The sequence below is a fragment of the Saccostrea cucullata genome, unplaced genomic scaffold (genome assembly GCF_032062105.1).
Source record: "Saccostrea cucullata isolate Sc308-1 unplaced genomic scaffold, CSIRO_AGI_Scuc_v1 ctg530, whole genome shotgun sequence".
Lineage (NCBI taxonomy): Eukaryota > Metazoa > Mollusca > Bivalvia > Ostreida > Ostreidae > Saccostrea > Saccostrea cuccullata.
Window position 1 is genome coordinate 333758 of NW_026934319.1, and position 23372 is coordinate 357129.

Below are 23372 nucleotides of genomic sequence, written 5' to 3' on the forward strand. Positions count from 1 at the left end.
AAAGGTCTCGGATATGGGGTAAACTGCAGTCAAATTTTGATACCTTGAATTCGATTGGTTCTTGGAAAAACCTTAAGACATATGAATTAAACCATACTTAATTTGCTTATGCCCCAGTCTGAAACATGGAATTCGTGATTGTTGTGAATTTTGAAAAAAAAAAAAATCCCGCTGGAAAACAAAGCTTGAATAGCAAGCAATCAAAGATAAACATCTGAATTTGAAAAAAAAATTAAAATAATTAACAAAAGTAAAGTACAAATAAAAAAAATATTCATTTATTACTAACATGTAGCTTATTATATCAAAGAAAAAGTAATTTTGAATTAAGACAAATGTAAACAAAAAAATTATATCAAAGAAATAGTAATTTTGAATTAAGACAAATGTAAACAAAAAAGGTGTATTATCACCAAAAAGAAATTGTCTTATTGGTTTAATCTACTATGGCTGTGATGCATCCAGTCCTGCAAAATCATATTTTAAACCCGTTTTCTGAGAATTTTGGGCTTCCTGGATGTTTCAATCATCATTATATCAACCTCGAAAACATCAATCATTGAATGATATTTACAGTCTTAGATAAAATAAATACTGAAAGAAAAATATACATATAATCACTGATAATCGAGGTGTGAAATCAAACTTTAAAGTTAAGTTTTTGTAACTATAAATAAAGTGTGATGATGTATTCCGTTATTTCAAACTAGTAGTAATCTCTAAATTAAATATAAACCCGTTAAAGCTGCAGGGAAAATTATATTGTGCCTTTACTAATTTCATTGTCAAAGAATAGAAATAAGTGGAAGGATTGTTTGCATTCCATTTTGTAATTGTAATGCTAAATGTTTTTGAAACAACGTATAGTTAACATGTTTAAATTCTATATCAAAACCTAAAAGTTGTTTGTTCACTAAAGCGCCACTGTTAATGATTTAATTAACAACCAAGTTGATAAACAATGTTTGGAGATGTTTTGGAGATCCTGATATGCTTATTTGTCCCTTGTGAACTTAACATAATGGAAACTAAATACCAGAACCATTCATCTAAACATTTTTCTTTTAATTTGTGAACATACATTAATTATTTTGATTGACGGTTTATTTTTTTATGCCTTGTTGTTTTATTTTCATTTAATTTAATTTTAATCTAAAAAAATTAGAACGAGGCTTTGCGTTATTTTCATTACAGGTGATATTGACTGAAAACGTGAATAATCTCGTAAGCGATTGTAATTAAACACTTTGTTAATCACACTTAAACAAATAACATTTTCCAGAGTTAAAAGTCATAATCAATATCTCTGTACAAATTATACAATAAAAACCCGAAGAGTAGATTAGATAAAACCGGCATTATACAGGTATAGAGGATGAGTTAAATTACACCAACAGAAGCAATGTTAACGATGAACATCAAATTAAACCTTCCTCATTTACGAAATATAACGGTGCACCGGCTCAATATAAAAAACGTAACCTAGAGCAGAACAATAGGTGAATAGAGAATATTGATTAAATGGAATTTAAAGGTAACCCAAATGTAAATAGAAGCTGCATGCTCGATTGAAATTGGGATACATTATTTGATCAGTTTGTTAAATATTTGTCTCTGTACCATTCTACAGACACTGAACTGAAAGATTCCTCTCAAATCAAAATGGAGGAAGAGAACCCCACTGCCCCGAATGAAGATATCAATGAAGTAGTAGAAAAGGTGAGCTCGATTCTTTGATCTTTCGTAGAACATTTTCATCAATGATGTGCTGTTTCTCTTGATAACAATTGCTTAATATGTCTTTTACATTGATTAAGAGTAGATTACATGTACATGAAATCAAAAACTGTAGAAGGAGGAATGTTTTTGAAATTCTCATAATTTATATTTTAGTTACCGTGGCAATGTTCTTCGTCGTAATCACAAATCATTTTTAAAAATAACTATTTTTTAGAATGTCTGCCTTTAAACCAAATCCTATTGAAATCGGACAAAAAATTGTAGGTGGCGAAGTATTGAAAGAATCTAAAACAAATAAATTTTTTTATAATCATGGCAATACCTTTTGTTGAAATAAGAAAAACAGAATTATGTATATCCTAATTTTTTGGTATGATCTAGCTACAAGTGTACTGTCTTACTGTAAACAGATCAATATTTATAGGAGTAAAAGGCATTTGAAAGTATTTCACAGAAATGTCTTTCTTAGTAACGATGGCAACAATGTTCGATGAAATTAAAAAAAAAACAATTGATATATAGGATATGATATATATGATATATATTGTTTGTATCGCCAATCTCGCCTCATACATAATAGCAACAAATAAAAAAAATCTAGATTTCTTTTCTCCAAGCATTGAAATAAAGTACATAATTTTTTTTCAATATGTAGAAAAACAGCACCAAATAGAACTTTAAAAGAAATATCAAACACGCTGAATATTTTAATTAAGTTATCACAAAATTCATTTCAGAGGAAGGCTTTGATTAAAGTTGTATTCCTGAAGGTGGGTGAAATTGATACTTTAAAGGAGTTCTTTGTTGCCGACGTTTTCATCCAAATACGCTGGAGGGAACCAACACTAGACATACTGACAGAGGGGGGCAGGATGAAGCAGGTGCTCACAGGGGCACTGGTGAGGATACATTAAAACTGCCTTTTATTTTCAACATGTTTGATTATAAGCTTCAGGCGCGGAATATAAGAAATTGTGAATAAAATTGACAAAAAAAAAGAAAATGAAAACCCACAGTTTCTGTAATAGTCAAGTGCAATTTAATAAATTCTAGGCTTTGAAAATTTGGTGCATGTAAGTGTATCAGGAACATGTATTCAGGTGAATAATTTTAATTTAAACAATATTTCATTATGAATAAACATAACAGGATTGCACAGCAGGCACTGCTTATATACGTCTTCTCCATAATTCTGGTGAATATCCCTCATTTAAAAAAAAATATTTCAATGTTAAAACAATTGTTTACATTATTATACATATGCAAGATAAGAAAGAATTTAAAATTGATCAGCAATAATACACATGCACATGGCAAAAACAACCTATAATTTACGTAATTCCTGATTTAAAAAAGGAATACCCTATACGTGAAATCTCTTTTGTTTTATTTTATTGATAGCATATTGATACTTAATATGATCTTATCTGTTGAAAATTGCTAAAAGCGAGATTAAAAATAATTGGATATCTCTCTGATAATTGTTATATTTTTTCAGAGGACTCTTACACAGAATAATTTAGAAATACCAAAGCAAAAGGTTAGTTTTTATGAATTTCATTTATTAATTTCTTTCTGAATAATGGAAAAAAAATATTGATGCCGATTTTCCTTTCAACGGTTAAATATTTAAGAAGACCTCTTCGAAATTTGGAGAGAAAAAACTTCTGTATGGCTAAATGAAAGCGTTATTTTTGATTGCCGATCTAGAGTAACTGTTTTTTTCTAGAAGGAAAAAGAATAAAGGAGTTAATTTTAATTTTCAATACTCTTGTCAATTTAAAGGAATTTTTCAGGCATATAAAATGCTTAAGTTTTTTTTCACTGGACTTATTACAATACATTTTCGAGGATAACATGTACATGTAGGCATTAACGATTAGTCGATGTGCAAAAAGGTAATGGATAAGGAGTTTCCCTTAAAATCTTTTTAAGAAACTTAATATAAATTATCAGCAGTTATGGATTTATTCTATCTTTTCTAGAACAAAAAGATCCAATTTGAAAGCTACTGGGATCCAAAGATAATTTTTCAGAATGTTTTAAGCGAAAGTAAACATTCAGAGTGGAAGCTCTTGAAACACAATGATGATGGCGAAGCATTTATTGTACAGAAGCATCGTCTTAAAGCAACTTTCTCAGAAAATCTAGAACTTGCCTTATTTCCTTTTGATATTCAGGTATGTTTCGTCAAGATTTGAACACTGAATTATCTCTCTTTGATCAGCAACATTGCGATAAAGGTCTACAGATGTTTTATTGATTTTTACCTAAAACATTAATATGTACCTTTAATTTATTTTTTCCTCACTAAATATACAGCATTGAATATACAAGTACAATTAAATGAATACAAATACATTTTTTTCTTGATTTCGTATTTATTTTTAAGGTACATGTAGGTAGAGTAGATGAAAATCCTTTTTTAAAGAGAGTTTAATTTAAAAAAAAAAGCATCGCTACAGATGCAATATCTACACACATGTATTGTAAATTATTTTGTTACGTACGTTCATCACAAGTCTACCATATAAGTGTATAACAATAAATTAATTTTAACCTCATTAAAAAAAAGTTTTCTTACAAGTTGAACTTAAAACATAAATTTATATATTTAGCCAAAATATCCAATCTTTTTTGCATCATTCATGATTCTTATCGCATAAAAACAAACGCCATGTAATATGTAATATATATCACGTTTTCCGCATTATTAGCGAAAATGTCTTACTTGATCACAGCATCATACTTTTCACAGTCTAGGTGGCATATTTTCATGTGGGAAACTGTTGATCTATTTTATATAAAATTAATGTACTTTTAATATCTACTTTTTTGAGATGCATTTTTGAGGAAATATCCTTGCAAATATTTTAAGAATTTTTAATATTTTTTTTTCAGATATATTCATTACATGTATTTCTGTTACAAACATTGCACATCAACTGTCTTTTGTCTTTATTTTTTTGCGCATGTAACATATTTTTAAAACTTTAAACTTCTTCATATCGTCTTAAAGCAACTTTCTCAGAAAATCTAGAACTTGCCTTATTTCCCTTTATTCAGGTATGTACCGTCAAGATTTGAACTCTGAATTATCTCTCTTTGATCAACAACAATTCGATGAAGGTTCGCAACTTTAATGTTTTATTGATTCTTACCTAAAACATTTATATGTATATTTTATTTAATTTACCACAAAATATGCAGCATTCAATAAACGTGTACAATTTAATGAATACAAATTATATATTTCTTGATTGTTATACATTTATTTTTCATGTACATTTGTACATTTAGGTAAATTAGATGAAAAATCTTTTCTTAAAATGATAGTTTAAAGAACTTTCCAATTTAGCTATCGATATAAAATTGCTTATAAAATAATATCCATTTCAAACTATCGAATGGCTAAAATTCTTGTGTTATTGAATTAAGAAAAAAAACAGCCACAGATAAACTATCTTCACACTTATATTGTAAATTAATTTGTTACTAACGTTAATCACAAGTCTATAATAATGATAAATTCATTTTAATCTCAATTTAACAATTTTTCTCACATTCCTCTCACAATTTTTATCACAAATTGAACTTAGAAATAGATACATTTATCCAAATTATCCACAATTTCTGTTGCTTCATTCCTGTTTTTGTTATGCCATAGAGACAAAAGCCATGTGATAGGTGATACATTTCATGTTTTCCGCATTTATAGTGAAAAATGCCATGCTTGATCACCATATCAAGCATTTTGACAGTACAAGTGGCATATTTTCAGGTGGTTAAACTTTTGATTATGTATAAATGTATTTTTAAAGTCTACATTTAGATGCTCTTTCGAAAAAAAATATCCTTGCAAATATTTTAAGAATTTTAGATTTTAAAATATATTTATTACATGTATTATAGTGTTTCTTGAAGGAAATTTGAACTACTGAGGTACATGCAATATTGCAATTTAACTGTCTTTTGTCTTTTTTGCACATGTACCATATCTTTGAAACTTTAAACATCTTCGATCCAGGATTTAACTTTAATCATCAGCACGGAGCGGTCAGAAGCTGAAATAGAACTTGAAGAAGACATGGAGGAAATATCCAGTGTACAAATTGACAGCTTCGCCAAAGAGCAGGAATGGACGCTTCACGAATGTGTGTCCATCACACCCAAAGTCACAACAAAGGCGTACACAAATCCTGGTTACAAAAACCCCGGCGTGGTGGTTGGTTGCTTTGCTGGAAGGCGAGCTGGGTTCTTCATCTGGAATGTTATGCTTATAATGGTAAACATAAGCAACCAATGACAGAATACTTAAAGGACTTCCTTAAACAGATGTAAATGTCAAGGTGTCTGAACATCCATCGATTACACTTTATATGGTTATTTTTTTTTTTTATTTTCTTAGTAAAATTGTGAATATCACAATGTACTCTTAAGTGCAGGTGAAATTCCTTAAATTATGAAATGAACAAAACGCGTGTAAATATAGTAAGGTACTTCTGTTATTATTTTAAAAAAAAACGCATGCTAATAAAAACAAATATAATAAGGTTTGTAGCTTTAACATCATAAGAAGTTTTTTGTCTTACAAAACATATTTAAAAAACAATTTCAACCTAGTGTTTGAGGAAATTTATAATATAAGAATAAGTACATGTACCAATTACAATTATTGTAAATCAAATGTTGTAAACCCTGCACATATATTGATATTATACTGTCTACTCAAAGTTTGGAACTTGGTCCGTGAATTTTTTTTCAATAAATTGCGAAAATTTTCATGAAAGAACAACATTACTTATTTAGATTTGTAAAATCTTAGAATCAATATCAATCGCAAAAATGTATTTATAGTTGTGAGTCGTATTGATAATTCTCACCAAGACCCTTCTTTGGCTATTTTTTCGCAATTTTTCGATAACTGCTCCTTGTTTTTTTTTCTAATCAAAATGGTAAATTTTCTCTTGAAAAATCAATCAACATTTCTTAAATACTCTCATCCTTTGTTTCTGGAAAAATAATTAATGCAAGAGAAATGAAATTATAGCATCTCCATAAATCTTCTTCAAGTTATAATATTAAGAAAACATGTTTTTGTTACACTGAAAACATTTATAATATAACCTAGGAGCGTTTCTGCGATGAATAGAAGACCTTGTAACAGTAGAAAATAACCAACACGTAAATTGATAAAATTAGTCAACTTACCAAGAGCGTCATCAATTAGCGAAAATAATATAATTGTGGAATATGAACTGAAATGTTATGCCTAAAACTAATAAAGAATTATTTTTCAATTAAACCAACAACGTTTACATCATCTTAATCTTGTTTTTAAGTCTTAATCAGTCTGATTTCCATTGAATCAGTTTTTATTGCCATTGTCTTCATGAGGTGAAACTCGAGTCCCCAAGTCTTAAATAATACATACCGCATCCTTAATAAAATCTTTAGGAGGAGTAGCAGGAAATTATATGTAATTTTGTGTATCAAATTAATTTCAGACGCTGATTAGCTCTTTGTCATTGGCGACCTTCTCAGTGGACAGGGCCTTACCACAGAATCGTCTACAGCTTTCCTTCACCTTAGTTCTAACTGGGGTTGCCTTCAAATTTGTTGCTAATCAGTCAATACCTAAAATATCATATCTAACACATCTGGTAAGCGAGAATGTCATTTTTTTTAAATACTTTCAGTCTGACGATTCCAAAAGACACAATATATACGTAAATCATCCTAATTCTGAAAGGCGTCAATAAAAACTAATGTAGTTACGTACATACAATCCATGTATAAACGTTTTCTAGAGTACCAGGTACTGACTTTTTCCATTTCCCTCCTTTTCAATACCTTTATTTTCATTGTAATTAAAAATGCATTTTGATATAATTATGTAATTGTAACTAAAAATGCATTTTGATATAATTATGTAATATATTTTATTTCGATTTTACTCTTTTTTAAAACAAAGGACAGGTATATTTTGGGCAGCATGATCTTCCTGTATTTGATATGTATGTGGCATGCGTTTGTGACCCTTATTGGCGACAAGGCAACAAGCAAAGAGGCAGACAAGGACGCATTCATCGTGTTCGCTTCGTGTTTTGTGTGTCTGCAAATTTTATTTATTGTGAGCGTTGTTATAAGCGTAAGTGAATTACTATAATACCAGAATTGGAATTAATTACACTGTAAAGCAAAAAGAGAACAATTTCAATAATTATCGTGATAACTGATGAAATAAAACTTTTATCAAAATTAATTTTATTTTCTAGGATAAAAAAAATTACAAAAAATATCGCTATAAACGACTACAATTGTAAGTACTGGATCCTGTTTGTACATTTGACATTTTTGATTGCTATTCAAATTACATGCAAACAAAACATTATCAATGTGTCTTTCATTGTAAAAGAAAATCTCCACGAATAGTTACTGCATTTTAAAATTGTGATATAATAATTGCATAAATTATATTAGATTTTGTTTTATTTTTCATTTAATTTACATCAAACATCAATGATGTCTCTTTCATTTGAAAATCACTCCAAATAAAAATGTGGTATGGTCAATTTTGTCAATCCAACTGGTTTTGATATGTTGTTGTGCATTTTTCAGGGATACCAGAGATATTCAAGTGTGAAGAAAATAGAGAGGCAATATCAGGTTATATTGGTTAACTATAATTAAGTATATCATTAATTATCTAATAATTGCAAAGATTTGTAAATGAAAAAATATCTATTAGCCGTTTGTCTAATTAATTTTTCTTAAATAAAAGGCTGAGCTGCAATCCTTAAAAATATTTATCAGCTCATCTAGGATTCTTAAAATAGATAGAACATTTCAACGATGATACTTTATTTAATAGTCAAGAATGGGGAGTATTATATGTACATAGGATTTAGCTTTATAATAATCTTTTAATCAAATTCAATTTACTCAGTTAAATGATGTTCTTCACCGATGACAATGAGAAAAAGAGGAATGACTTCTGTTTATACAAAAACACCCATAACTAGACTTCTTGAAAAATAGAACTGTTCACAGTATTTAACATAAATATTTAACAATAAAAAAAAAAAAATACGTGCATAAAGAAAAATGAAAGGATATTCAGAGCAATTCTGTTAGTGTTGAACAAACTTACGGTGACAATATTTATCAATATTCATATACTTACATATAACATGTATAAGATACGCTTATTATTAAAGAAATGTTTGAAGTTCAGAACATTATCAATACATAAATAGGATAGTATTATGCTTATTCTTCAAGAAATCTTCATAATTTGGAACGATCGCTGAAAAATTCCTAAACAGAAGATTCTCGAAATATTATAATAGAAATGATACTTTTTTGCAGGAAAAGGCCAACAGAAGAATTAATAAAGAGAACCCCTCAATGAAAAAAACTCGTAAAGTCAGATCCATGAACGTGTGATGAACCCAAATATTGTGTAAATACAATAGTGTATTGAGGATAAAAACTTTTTTTCTGCGACAAAGGAAACTAAAAATCAGCAAATTTCTCCATTAATGGTGGGTGATTATCTCAGTGTGAAGTGTCTACTATTATTATTTACATCCAACTGTTCTTAAAGACGCTGGAGAGCTAATGAGACGCGGTCAATATAATTTTTTGTCAGTCAGGGCCGACAACACAATCAAGGAATCCTTTAATCATACAAGAGGACAGAAAATCCCGAACAAACTCTCCAAGGTTGATTAGAAATTGATACAGCTAAATAGTAAATGGGTTTAAAACCTACACAGACATTGACATTAAATCGAACTTTGAATCATGGAATCGGTGTTAATGAAGAATGGATTTCTTGTATGAATTTCGATTTTGTACAATATTGATATATACGTGTACCTAATGCACAATGTTACCGTATTAAAATATCTACTACGTGTACCTAATTCACAATATTACCGTATTAAAATATCTACTTGTTCAATCCCAAAGATATGAATTTTGCTTTCATTTTTTAAAGTAAATAAATTACTTCCATGCTTCAGATTATGTTCATACAGGAAGATAGCAGAAAATCATAATTATTAAATATGTTATATATCTGCAACTGTTTTTCATTGACATCGTTTACAAGTACATTGTATATATAATCCGTTAATATTATTTGACAAACAATTCTGAACGATTTTTAAATTGACTTTTGAATACTTTTAAGGCAAGCCTACCCTAATTCTAAAAGGATCGAAATTTTAAACAGACCTGACTAAAAGTGTCAGTCGTACTTTGTAAACAAGAGATGCTTGTGAAATACGTTATGCCCCTATACCCCTACAAAATATGTTTTTCTAAGTCAAATAGCATAGGTCGCATAACTTTGTCAAAAATTCCTTAATCTACCCAAAACAAAATTTGACCTAATATATATTCTTATGAAAAATCTGTATACCATTTCATTTCAGTACTATGAAGAGAATAAACGGACACTGCAAATAATTATAATTTTTCTAAGTCCAAGGGGCATAACTTTGTCAAAAATGGCTCGATCGTGTACCCAAAACAAAACTTGACCGAGATATTATGATGAAAAATATGTAAACCAAATTTCATTTTAGAAGGTCTAATTTTTACGAAAAAAATTAACGGAAACTGCAAATAATTGGATTATTTTAAAGTCTAAAGGGCATATCTCTTTGAAAATGGCTCGATCGTTTCCAAAACAGAACTTGACCTAGATATTCTTATGAAAAATGTGAAAACGAAATTTCATTTCAGAATGTGCAACCACTGTGAAGAAAATGAACAGAAACTTGATAGCCCACCGACAGTCAGTTTTTTATGAGCACATTATGGAATTATCTCAATTTATTTAGTCTGACACCAGAGTCTCCAATCAAATTTTAATTCCCAAAATTAATTCTATTCTTTTCAGCATTTTGGTTCAATAGTTGTGACAAATGAAATACGACTACTTCATCAGTGAATCAACACACACATTTTATAAATTTAATTCCTTAACAAATCAAAGGATCAATTGTGCTCATAGAATACTAATGATGTCTCATCATATTTACTCATCGACTGGCATTTATAATCTCTGATGTTCACCAATAGTTGCCTAAGACACAATTTTAGAGGCCTTGTTTTGCTTCGCAGGAATAGCTAGGAATTAGAAGCACAAGGTCAGCTAGTATGCTATACCTTTTAATAATTCCCAGGGGCTTAGCGCATTCTTCAACATATATATTAAGCATTTACTAATAATTATTTCTGTAATAATATTATTTTTAATATTCATCAATATTAACGTATGCAAAAAAGCATTTACTTAATGAAATAAATGTCTGCTCGCTCCGTGATCCGAGAGTCCTGTGATTTTTTTGCCTATATTACATAAAATAATATTATTATAGCTTATTTACATCGTAAATTCTTAAAATTTTACAAGAGGCCCATGGACCATGTACTGGGCATTATGGAACAGTTTTCCACCATTTGAATTTGGTTCGTGTTTCAAAGCAGACTTTACCAGAGGTCATAAAACTTTATAATTTTGAGAGAGGCACCAGTTTTCATCATAACTATACACTTATCACCTTTACTTTGGTTAGCTTATTTCCATAAGCTGAGTATGGAAACAAAAATATGCATTGCAACTCATCAACACGAATTAATAGCAATAATCAGTAGTGACCCCACCCCGCTGGAACCCCTGATCCTGGGGTCACATATTTCAAAATTTTGGGAAAAGGCAGCCTTACTCATCATAAATGTTTGATCAATACCATGTAGCAGATTCATTTTCAGTATAGCCCCATCCACCCCCCCCCCCCCCACGATTCCCCTGGCCCAGGTGCTCAGATTTTAACAATTCCGGGGACCCTTGTTCGTCATAACTATACAGGTAGTTCATCTGCTTACCCAGAAGCAGAGGAGAAGATATTCAAAGAATTAATGCAATTTCACTAATTAATACAGCCCCGCCCTTACACCAGAGCCCCTGACCCTTGGGCCATGAAATTCACAATTTAGAAGAGGCCCTTGCTCATTTAAACTATGCATGTAGTAAGTTTAATAACCAGGAGCAGAGAAGAAGTTTTCAGCGAAATAATTAACTTTCCCACCCTCGCACTAGAACCCAGACCCTGGGCTAGGAATTTTCTACAATTTGGTAGAGGACTTGATACATAATACAATCATGCCAACAGTTTAACTGCTTCATGTCTAGGAGTAAACAAAAATTGAAGAAGTGGTTTTGGCTCAACCCTTCAGACCCCATGGGGACGGGAACTTGGAACTAGGAAATTTATAATTTTTGTTCCCCTTCACCCATACATGCTACATGCCAAAATTGGTTGATAGTTTTCATAGATGATAATCTTCACATGTTAATGCGCATCACAAGACGGATGCAAACAATTATTATAGTTCACTCAGGTGACCTTATGACACAAATCACAATTTCTCACATTCTCATAGTAATCAACATACTAGTACGTCTTTTGAAGGGCACTTCAAGTGAAGTCGAGGAAACATTTAATTTCAACATTATTTTGTCCACAGTTCACATTGATGATTTGAAGAATGAATTAGCAGAACAATGAATTAACCTTCAACAAATACATTATGAATCAAAATAATGAAAAATATCAACCCCGTGGGCAAAAATCAGTAGAGCCCCACCCTGACCCTGAAGTCACACATTCCAAAATTTTGGAAAAGGCACCCTCGCTCATAATAAATATTTGATTAATACCAAAGAGCAGATTTCAAAGCATTAATTTAATTTCAGTATATTATTAGAGTCCCACCCTAACACCAGAACCTCCTGCTCTATCACTGACCAAGGGGCCTTGACATTCACAATTCTGCAAGAAGAACCATTGCTTATCATAGATATTTAGGTCTAGATAGTCCATCTGCTCAATACACAGGAGCAGAGGGAAAGAATTGCTGCATTTTCACTATATAATTTACATAGCCCCGTCCTTACACCAGAACCCTTGACCCTGAAATTCACAATTTTAGAAGAGGCACCTATCCTCCTTCTAACTAGTATGTATATACTATGTATATAGTTTGTCTGTTAAATACCCAGGAGCCAAAAAGAAAATTCTCAAAGCATTAATGCAATTTCACTATATAAATCAAAGTACTCAGAAGTACTGAAAGCTGGGCTCATTTACAGGGTAATGAACAAAGATGGTGTTGACAGTTTAAAATCAAATTCAGACGTTTAGAGGATATGTTTCACATAAAAATATCTCAATGGCATGTATAGTATTAAAAAGTTTTAAAAATTAAATAAAATATAGCTAGAAATTAACAGCGTAAAATATTTATCACATGTATCGTTTCGGGGTTTTATATACAAACAGAAGTAAATAAACACCGATGCAGCAAGATTAATTAAGGTCAAACGACTATGCACTGATGTGTCCTCAGCGGGGAGTTTTGCATCAAGTCATTAATGATGTTCCCTACATTTGTGTTAGCCCGATAGTACAACCTTTATTTATAGAATATGACGCAGACAGGGATACCTGTGAAAACCTTTCGCACCTTTTGAATTGCTCTGTAAAATATTAGTCAAAGGAGCCAGGAAAAATATTAAACAATCTAATATTTTGATGAAAATATTCGATTTACTATTTCTTAAGGTGTTTGAATGGATTTTGTTTTCTCAACAGCGGCTGAGCGTACGTACTATATTTTTACCCGTAAACTCAATTTGGCGGTGAAGAAGCAGCATTTCCTGTTGCTCACCGTCGCAAGAACCGGGCATTGCTCTACGAGCAATGAGCCCGGCTAAAAATAGAACCCCACTCTAACACCAGATCTAGAACCCCTAACCCTACTCTTGGGGCTATGAAATTCATAATTTTAGAAGAGGCACTTTTCCTCCCCATAATAACTATGAATGAAGTAAGTTTGTTAAATACCCGGGAGCAGAGAGGAAGATTTTCAAAGAATCAATACATTTTCACTATAAACAGTGGGACGGACAACTTCGGAATGGACATTTTTCCGAACTTGCGCACCCTTTTCCTTTAAAGCTAACATCTTAGGTTTTTTTTTAAATGGTGGGGTTTTTATAATCAAATTGATTTATGAAAAAAAAAATTCAACATTTTCTGCTACTTTTTGAGATATTTGAGTTCAAAAAAAAAATCCCATGGGGAAACATGAACTTAAAAATACCCCACAAAAAACCCCACAAAAACCCCATGGGTTTTATTTTTCACCCCATGGGGTTAAATAACCCATATTATTTTTCGTGGGTTTTTTTAACCCACGTCTCACTAAAAATAAAATGTGGGGTTTATTATCCCATAATTTTTTATGTGGGGTAAAAAAACCCACATTATTTCTCTTAATGCTTGTAATCATGGTAAATTATCAAGTAAGAATTATAAAATAAATATTGTTTGGAGTTGTGTACATTTTTTATCAACTTTGTAACAATTTAATTAATTAAATTTTTTTCAAATTCATTGATATAGTATATTATAATACAGTACCTGGCCATAAGTGAGTCATAATTTTATTTTTACACTATATATTTCATTGAAAACCCTATTTTTCTAAAAACTTGTTGTGAAGTCAATTTTTGCTCAATTTTCATGATTTTTTCACTGAAACATGCAGAATTACTCAAATTTTCTTTTCTTAAATGATAAACAAAATGATACTTAAACTATTGAGAGTAAATTATAAAATATTGTCAAGACAAAATTTTCTAACCTCAAATTACTATGATTTCTTAACAAACTGAAGTCTTCAAATTTTTGTTTTGCGCTTGACTTGTGATTTCACGGTAATACATAAAGTTAAAATTATTTTGAAATAATGTGAATAAACTACAACAAATTCTGCATTTTATGGTGTTTTAGACATTCAAAAGAAACAACAAATGACACTGCAATAATATTTCAGAAAAATGTGTTTTTCAATGAAATATATAGTGGAAAAATAAAATTATGACTCACTTATGGCCAAGTACTGTACCTTTTATCACTGCATATGTAAATTAGACATGGCATAAGCATGATAAGAAGGGAAATAAATTATATATTTTTTTTGACTGACCCGTAAGTGAAAAAGTAAACAAATACGGATTAAAAGTTTGAAAGTTTATCTAATATTCCAAGTGGGAGAGAGTTAAAAATAAAAAAGACACTGGAGGCAGTACAGGCAATTTTATCAGAAAAACAATGTAAAAAATAACGTGACTTTGTTTACGCTAGCGTAGCTCACAGGTTATTGTTTTCACTATTTTACTGATAAAACTGCCGACTCCTCAGTCCTGTAACCTGTTGATCGTGAATCACATAGTAATTAATGATACACTTGTTCTACTTACATGTAGTTTAGTTTGAGCTCTGCTGTTTGTAGCATAATGGACTTGATTCAAACAAAGACAAAAACTTTTCTACTATTCAAAGAATGTTTTTGAAATTGATTGAAAGAGACCAAATCAAATCATAACTTGTGATACTTCTTTACTAGTCTGGTCCCCTTCCCACAATTCCGTTCGCGCACTCTCTACATTGAGGTCAGGCATCGGTTGATTCACTGTTAGACGTTGCGCAATTTCAAAATGGAGGACAAAGTAAGTAACCATCTCGAGAAATAATTGCTCATATCTATTTGTTTTACATCATGACAACTTATTTCATCAATGCTTACTGTTAACCAAAGTTGTTTTCTATTTATTTTTTTATTCATTTGATTTATTTTGCGTAAATTTACACTGTTATCACTGGATTAAAAAATGTTTACATTTTAAGAACGTGGAGGTAGTCAAAATTGACCCCCAATATTTCCTTTGTCGTGGACCGACATCAAAATTTTATTGTCTAGTCTAATGTATATATGAATGATCTATGTTAGGATATACAATGTTTTTTATGTCGCTCCTTATTTAATATAGTAAAACTAAAAGCACCCCAGATTTTTTATCATAATTCTATCAACAATTAGCATGTGCTCTGGCCTACTATTGCATATATTTGACATAAAACAAAGGTTTAATGTTTCTATACTGTTTGTATTTTGCTGTCCATGCAATCATTATATAAGTTGAAAAGGGGAAGGGATTAAACCCCCAGTGTATTTATTTTGTTTTATTATGATTCCCCTAGCTGGTCCCTTAATTTCCTTCCACTTTACCCAGCATAATATTTACATGGTAGCGTGAGTCTAACATGTAATTTTCATGAAGGCTTGTGGAAGTGAATCCCACCACTATACAGATGTTTAGCAGTTAGAGGTGGTGCTACTTTGGTAGGTCACCACAATCTATTAATATCCTTGCATACATAATAATTTTTCATACAACTGTAATGCCAACTTGCCAAGGCAATACCAGTCTTCGAAATAACCTGGGTGCCCCATGCCCGGGACCTGGTAAATTTGCCAGCGGGCATGTGAAAATTCTCAAATTACATGCCCAAAGGGCATGTGTAAATTTTCTTTTGATTCAGAAAGTTTACAATTCGATCTTCTGTCATACCCCAGTTATTCGCTTGCTATGTAATCAGTTCAGCTAATCAGCCAACAAAAGACCTGCATTCGAGTCAAAAGTTGTCAACAAAAAGTCAAAAATGCATAAAAAAATGGCAGACAGACAGGCCATGGTTGATTAAAAACTTTGAAAACTACTTATCAAGATCGAGAGAATTTAAAAACAGAAACACTGTCCTTATAGTTGATATAAAAACCTTATTTTTTTTTGCACAATCATATAGATCTGCTATATGAATGAATTTTGAGTAGGGCATGTACAAATTTCAATGGGCTGGGCTGAGATGATCCGTATACATGCCCGAAGGGCATGTTCTGAAAAAGAATTGTTGTGAAGACTGCAATACATTTTGAAAAATGTACCAATCCTTTTTATGTTGTAACAGGTTCATTATAGCTTTCAGATAATCATAAATATCTCTATTTTGTATGTTGGTTTTTTTTTTTAGGCTTTTCCATCGTTCATTGCATAAATTTCATAAAATTTACCAGGATACCGAAAACAAATCCTCTGTATTAAAGACATGATGGTCAGCCAAAAGAGAGCATGGAAGCCCAACAGGAACAATCCCTCTACAGCCCATTTATAAGGTGATACAGTTTGTTTAAATTAATCTTGCACACCTTAAAATGTTTGTCCTTTTCTCCAAGTCATTCCATGGTTGCAATCTTATTTTAAGTACAATTCAATGAACAGACAACAATGATAAAACCGTGAAACAGATTTATCAGTTCAAATGATATGAGCTATGAGGAGAGTAAGTCAAATTAATTATAAATTATTTTACAAATTTACAAAAGGAATAATATGCAAATTAATATGGTGTATATCAGGACTCAAAAAGCAAGTCAAAGTTCATACAGTTAAACTTGTTAAATACAAATATGCAATGATGGATATTGTGAATTCACAGAATACAGAAGTTATCTTGTATTCTCAGCAATATAAATCAAGCAAATTCCTTATATATAATGAATAAAATGGATGTAAGGAATTTTAAAAGGATATAGGATGTAATTTCTGTAAAACCGAGTTTTACTGTATTAGGTAATGCTCTTCGCTTTATGTTCAGTTCACTATATTCTGTTTATAGGTCTGAAGTGTACCAGTGTACCAGTTTCTCTTTGACCTGTGCCAACTCTGGTAACCCTGCCTTTGTCAAGGACACATGTACTTGTCGCTATCCCTAGGGTCTGGATCTCTCTATCGGATGTCCGACTCATTTTGATGGGGGGTATTTAACTTAGTACATATACAATGCTCTGTTTTTCTTTGGCTTTCAATAAGGTGTGGTGTTCTAGATGTTACATATTAAGCATCTGAAATTTACAAAGCTTTCATTCACTGTTGAAATATATATGGGAAAAAATTTGGGAGAATGTCAACGAGTGTAACAAATATTCAATAACAGCATCTCGCACGGCAAAGAGGTACGACTTAGGTCATTTCATCGTCGTCAACAAAAATTTTAAGTTCTGATGTTATTAATTTCTTAACAAATGAGAATCTATTTGCGATTTGGGATACTTTAACTACGTACATGTAGTGTCGAGAATGCCACACTTTTCTGAAAGTCCGGTAATGATAGAAAATTCTACAAAAAATTAAAAAATGTTCTTTTATTTTCAAAAATTCCTTCATTATTTTACATCAAATTGAATCTGCATACTCGGCATAAAAGTTTGGAGTGCCAAAAGACTAGCTCCATCATGACTTTTTTGTGTTATTTCTCCAAGACACGGTCAACTCAGGTCAAGGTCAAATAAGTCCTGACTTCAACCTAGCCAAACGGAGGCAAATGTAACAAATACATGTATATCTTATATAGATTAAAGAATAAGATGAATTAATTTCAGAAAAGCTTTTGGTACCTAATATTTATTTCTTCAGATGGAATGATTTCAACAAAATGGCCGTCTGACACCTTTACTAGATTAAGTACCTGGATACATGTAACTGGCTGTCCCAGAGGGTTTTATGAAGGCAGTTTTACACATCATATTAAAGACACCAGGATGGACCACACAAGTTCCACATTTAATGCTGACATCATTTCAAAGGCCACCTCTACATTTTACAAATTTTGTGCTTAGAAGAAAACGGAAGAAAATAGAATTTCGCCAAGCTGGCCTGCAGGAAAATATTGTATCTACCGCCAAGGAGGTGTTTGTCCCATTGGTAAATAATGCAGAAATAGATTTACCGCTATTTCTAATTTAATTTAATTTTCAAGCAAATGTAAACAAACAATCAAATTAAATCAAAAGCTGTGGATTCAATTTTTTTATTCATAAAATACTTAAAATTTGCTGTCACTGTACCAGAAATATGATCACTATAATTACTTTCGAACATTTATATCTTAGGCTTCAGTGGTGGATATATACAGTATGATGACACCATGAATCCATAGCATTCAGATATTCTCGGCATTCTTCCTGAAGGTGACTTCACGGCTGACAGAGGTTCTATTTCTGTTGTTGCAGTGACTGATCTACATCATCTGGTTATCCTACCCTTAAAGGAGCCGTTTATCTTATTTCCAGACACCTCTGCTTGACAGCAAGTCGCAGGTTCTAATTTTCGCAAGGGTTTTAATTTCATAAAATAATTAAAAAGAAAAAAAAAATGGGGTAAATAAGGCCATGCAAAATTAATTCCTTGGTTCTCAGGCCTTTTTTCAAGAAATATGATGAGGGAGGGAGGCATTTCTTTTACTTTTTATTGCCCCCAAAACATGATGAGGCAGCTTTTTACATTGTACAAAACCTCAAAAAATGATGAGGGAGGTGATGTGATTTGTTGTTTTTATTTTATTGATTTAGCAATAAAAAGGGTCAATGAGGCACCCTTGGAAGAGATGAGGGAGGGCCTGAGAACCAAGAAATTAATTTTTTTTGGCCTAATGACACGTTTTTTTTTTTTTAATATTAGCCTTTTTATCAAGTCTGTTGTTTTAGTTTATAAAAATTGTCTTTGTATTTTAAGGAATGCAAAGTTTTGATGGCAATGCAGAGTCAAGATATTGTGACAAAGACATGCCAGCTTGAAGAAGACCATCCAGTGTTCATGGTGTTCCACTCCATTTTTCAGAATTATGTGTCAGATTGAAATTCATCTCATGGTGCACAAAACAATCAGGATATTCTTCTGGATCTAGTAAGTGTTTGTAAATAGGAATGAAAAAGATTTTACTCTTCCCTTGTATACTTCAGATTGGAACCTGAAAATGAGAAATGACCATGTAAATGCATTTTTTTAAATAGGTAAACAGTTCGTGTTACTTGTACTTGTAATATGATAAGCATGATCTGAATTTTTATTATACCTTGAAATTTTACTTTACATACTGACAGACTTTCTTAAAGTATTTTCATACACTGAAATCTGTACGAGGGGTGTTAGAAAAGTTCGCGGACAAGTTCTATTGTGAGCGCGCTATTTCAACGAAACCGGTCAAACTTTCCAGATGAAATTTTAACCTTTTTTCCAATTAATATACAAAAAATTGGTGCTCTCTGGTGATTATTGAAAAATATGCAACTTTTTTATTTTGATAAAACTTGCTTCACGGAGCATGCTACATTTTTGCAAGTTTACATCACAAAAACTCTTTAATAAAATTAAAAATTGCACAATTGTAGCGCAAAAAGAATTATGATATTTTACCTGTCGCTAAAGCATGCAGGACACGTCACTGGGAGAAATTTTGAACTAAATTGGAGGTTATATGACTGTTTTATAGCCGTTTATAAATGATCAACGCCTAAAAATACAGCCAAAAATCGGAACGTCATTGAGCGTCATGGAGCACTGCACTACGTAAAAATTATGTGTGCAGACAGGAAAATGTCTAAAAAGAGATTAAAATGTTCAAGATGCTGCCGGAAATTTCCTACACATACAAAGAACAAGTTTTCAAATGGTTGTAGCTTCGTAAGAATGGAAGGAGTAACATTTTGAGTGATTAACTCCATCGATACTTCAATATCCCCTTATCGCATGGACGTTGCGTTGCGCTTATATGGTTTTGCATAGTTTCCATACCTGATCGATTAACTGCATAGACTTTTTTTTTATTTCTTAAGATCTCAATATTATCCGAATCAATACAAAAGACATTATAGTAGAAAAGTAACATGTCTTGATATAGATATTCATTTTAAAGTAGAAAAAAAAAAACAAGAAAAATCTGAAGAAATGAAAGATTTATAGAACTGCGACAAAGCGTAACGGGTTGAAATCTGGTTGTCACGTCGCTTACGTCAAGTGATTGCTCCTTGAATCCCATGACCCCAAAGTAAAAATAGTTGTAAAATTTCAAGAATTTATTATATGGACCTGATTTTTTACATACCAATAAACAGAATGTAGGAATTTATTCAAACATAAGTCATACTTCACAGTACACAATAGATTTTCCGTAATTCAATGTGTCCGCGAACTTTTCTAACAACCCTCGTATGTCAGATTAAAATATGTTGAATCAATATTTTTTTTCAGATCCAAAGTATTGGCAGAACCAAAGAATACCTGATAATCTGCAAATGGAGTGATCATTCTGATTGGATGAACCAGGCAACACTGATTATCTCAAGAAATTTTAGGCTAGAGACTCCATCTTCATTCATAAATGATTGATGTTGACATTTTCTCATGGGCTTTTGTTTCATATCTTCTTTTTCATAACATGGACACCATGCAGCATCAGTTATCCTGTAGTGTCAAAGTGTTTTATGTTCAAAGTAATTGATTCTGAGACTTATTTGAAATCTGTTATTAAACAAGCTGTAATAAAATCATGATAGCAATAAGCACAGTATTATTTTACTTTGCATAGCAGAAGTCTTAATTCATGGAAAAATAATGAGGATTTACTTTGTCTATTTTAGACAGGTAGAGCTCTATTTTTCTATTAGCTGCAGAACTGTAGCTCTCTGAAAAAAATATTGGGGGCAAACCTGAGAGCTACAGTGCCACCCATTGAAAAAAAAAACTGTATATATATTGCACACAAGAAATGTTTCCTGATTTATTTCTCCATGTTTTTTAACCGTCATCTCAAAATATTACTAACCATGTGTTCCTAACATATTTTTTCACTGTTTTCACAACAAAACATTCCTTATAATTGATGTTAGTAGCCCTCCTGGACCTGAAATTGAGATCATCAAAAATTTCGTCTATTTATACTACCACTTTGGTTTGCAAAATATTTCGGTCTTGCAATGCTTCATGCAGTTGTAAACTACGAGTGTACTTGATACTAAGAGAAGTAGGGAAGAATTAATACAGAAGCAAGCACAAATTTTATGCACAATAAATATACAGTTCTTTCAGTGGGTGGCACTGTAGCTCTCAGGTCTGTCAAAATATTTTTTTAGAGAGCTACAGTTCTGCAGCTATTCATAATTCTTCTATGGAATCATCATTGTTTGAGGAAGGAGGACTAACATTTTTGGATTGAACATCAAGTGAATCAGCTACATTTTTATTTCCACAAATGCTTATTTGGATATTTTATAAGTCCACAGATTCATTTAATTATTATTTGGTTAACCTTTATAAATCATGTCCTGTCCACAAAACAAAATTATATATTTATGTCTGTCCACAAAAACTGACTCCACAGTCACATCAAAATAATTCCACAGCATTATACAATTTAAAAAAAAAAGATATAAAAATATCTAAGACAAATATAAATGTATGTGTATTAGGGAATCGTCAATAATTAGTAAAATATTTGGAAAAAATTTTCTTGACTAAAAATCTAACTCAAGATTATAACATGAAAAAATTCGTTAGGTGTAACACCTTCAGAAGACAATTTCTGACTGGATACTTTGGATAACATTTTGAGACTGTGAGTGAGAATTGTTGTGATGTGTGTAACAAGCAAAATACAAACAGTATAGAAACATTAAACCTTTGTTTTATGTCAAATATATGCAATAGTAGGCCAGAGCACATGCTAATTGTTGATAGAATTATGATAAAAAATCTGGGGTGCTTTTAGTTTTACTATATTAAATAAGGAGCGACATAAAAAACATTGTATATCCTAACATAGATCATTCATATATACATTAGACTAGACAATAAAATTTTGATGTCGGTCCACGACAAAGGAAATATTGGGGGTCAATTTTGACTACCTCCACGTTCTTAAAATGTAAACATTTTTTAATCCAGTGATAACAGTGTAAATTTACGCAAAATACATCAAATGAATAAAAAAATAAATAGAAAACAACTTTGGTTAACAGTAAGCATTGATGAAATAAGTTGTCATGATGTAAAACAAATAGATATGAGCAATTATTTCTCGAGATGGTTACTTACTTTGTCCTCCATTTTGAAATTGCGCAACGTCTAACAGTGAATCAACCGATGCCTGACCTCAATGTAGAGAGTGCGCGAACGGAATTGTGGGAAGGGGACCAGACTACTTCTTTACTTGATAATTCCTCATTTTGGCACCATTGTCACCCACATCTTTTTCTTTCCCTATGTATAAGTCGTACTCTGAGAAACATATGGGTGACTCTGACAAATAGCGTAAAATTCAAAGACTAAACTGTTAAATTTATCCGGAATTTGTTTTTCCGCTATATTGACAAAAGGTAAGTATATTATACTTATAGATGTTTATGTCCACTGGCCCTGATTTGGGAATAAATCCCATTATATTCCATTCTAAATAATCTGTTAATGTAGTAGCTTCTCAATCCTAAACCAGAAAAATGCTTTCTTTAAAGTAATTAAAAAACCAGTTCGTCTTCTTTCATCTCTTTTTTATGATTTAATTATAAAAGTGTTATATTGCATATAACATGCAAATAGGACCAATTATTACCTGATTATATGTTTGAATGATCATTACATTAATCATGACAAAGTACAGATTTTAAAATTGTTGTAATTTCCTTAAATATTTCAAAAAAAATATATAAACAAATACTTTGATAAAGTTAGAATTACTAAATACAAGAAATTTATTCCAAATTGGCTAAATATCATTGAAAAGTATTTAAAAAAAAGATATGGTCATCTAAAGACAGAGAATTTTTACCAGGTAGTATTTTTATTCAAGGTGAGGGAGGGGCTAATTTTATACAGG

The 23372-nt window shown here is 31.3% G+C and overlaps 1 protein-coding gene and 2 long non-coding RNA genes across 6 annotated transcripts; 2 read left to right on the plus strand and 1 right to left on the minus strand.

Moving 5' to 3' along the window:
- The first annotated feature begins 1551 nt into the window (after nucleotides 1-1551).
- LOC134240480 (cys-loop ligand-gated ion channel-like) lies at nucleotides 1552-9438 on the plus strand. The gene is made up of 9 exons (XM_062722564.1): nucleotides 1552-1719; nucleotides 2478-2639; nucleotides 3239-3280; nucleotides 3726-3920; nucleotides 5768-6025; nucleotides 7248-7403; nucleotides 7715-7891; nucleotides 8362-8409; nucleotides 9112-9438. The coding sequence occupies exons 1-9, from the start codon at nucleotides 1663-1665 to the stop codon at nucleotides 9187-9189; spliced, it is 1173 nt and encodes a 390-aa protein (XP_062578548.1). The 5' UTR covers nucleotides 1552-1662; the 3' UTR covers nucleotides 9190-9438.
- A 5788-nt stretch (nucleotides 9439-15226) lies between these two features.
- LOC134240466 (uncharacterized) lies at nucleotides 15227-19316 on the plus strand. 4 transcript variants are annotated; one of them, XR_009986458.1, is made up of 5 exons: nucleotides 15229-15334; nucleotides 15947-16008; nucleotides 16698-16839; nucleotides 17343-17483; nucleotides 18140-18422. It is a non-coding gene; the product is annotated as an uncharacterized LOC134240466 (long non-coding RNA). The 4 variants fall into 4 exon arrangements; XR_009986457.1 differs by lacking the exon at nucleotides 15947-16008 and having other exon boundaries at nucleotides 15227-15334; XR_009986456.1 differs by lacking the exons at nucleotides 15229-15334; nucleotides 18140-18422 and adding an exon at nucleotides 19238-19316 and having other exon boundaries at nucleotides 15698-16008.
- LOC134240468 (uncharacterized) lies at nucleotides 18518-22705 on the minus strand. Its single transcript, XR_009986459.1, has 3 exons — nucleotides 22595-22705; nucleotides 20783-20965; nucleotides 18518-19472 (listed from the first exon to the last, which is right to left on the minus strand). It is a non-coding gene; the product is annotated as an uncharacterized LOC134240468 (long non-coding RNA).
- Between the last annotated feature and the right edge of the window lie 667 nt (nucleotides 22706-23372).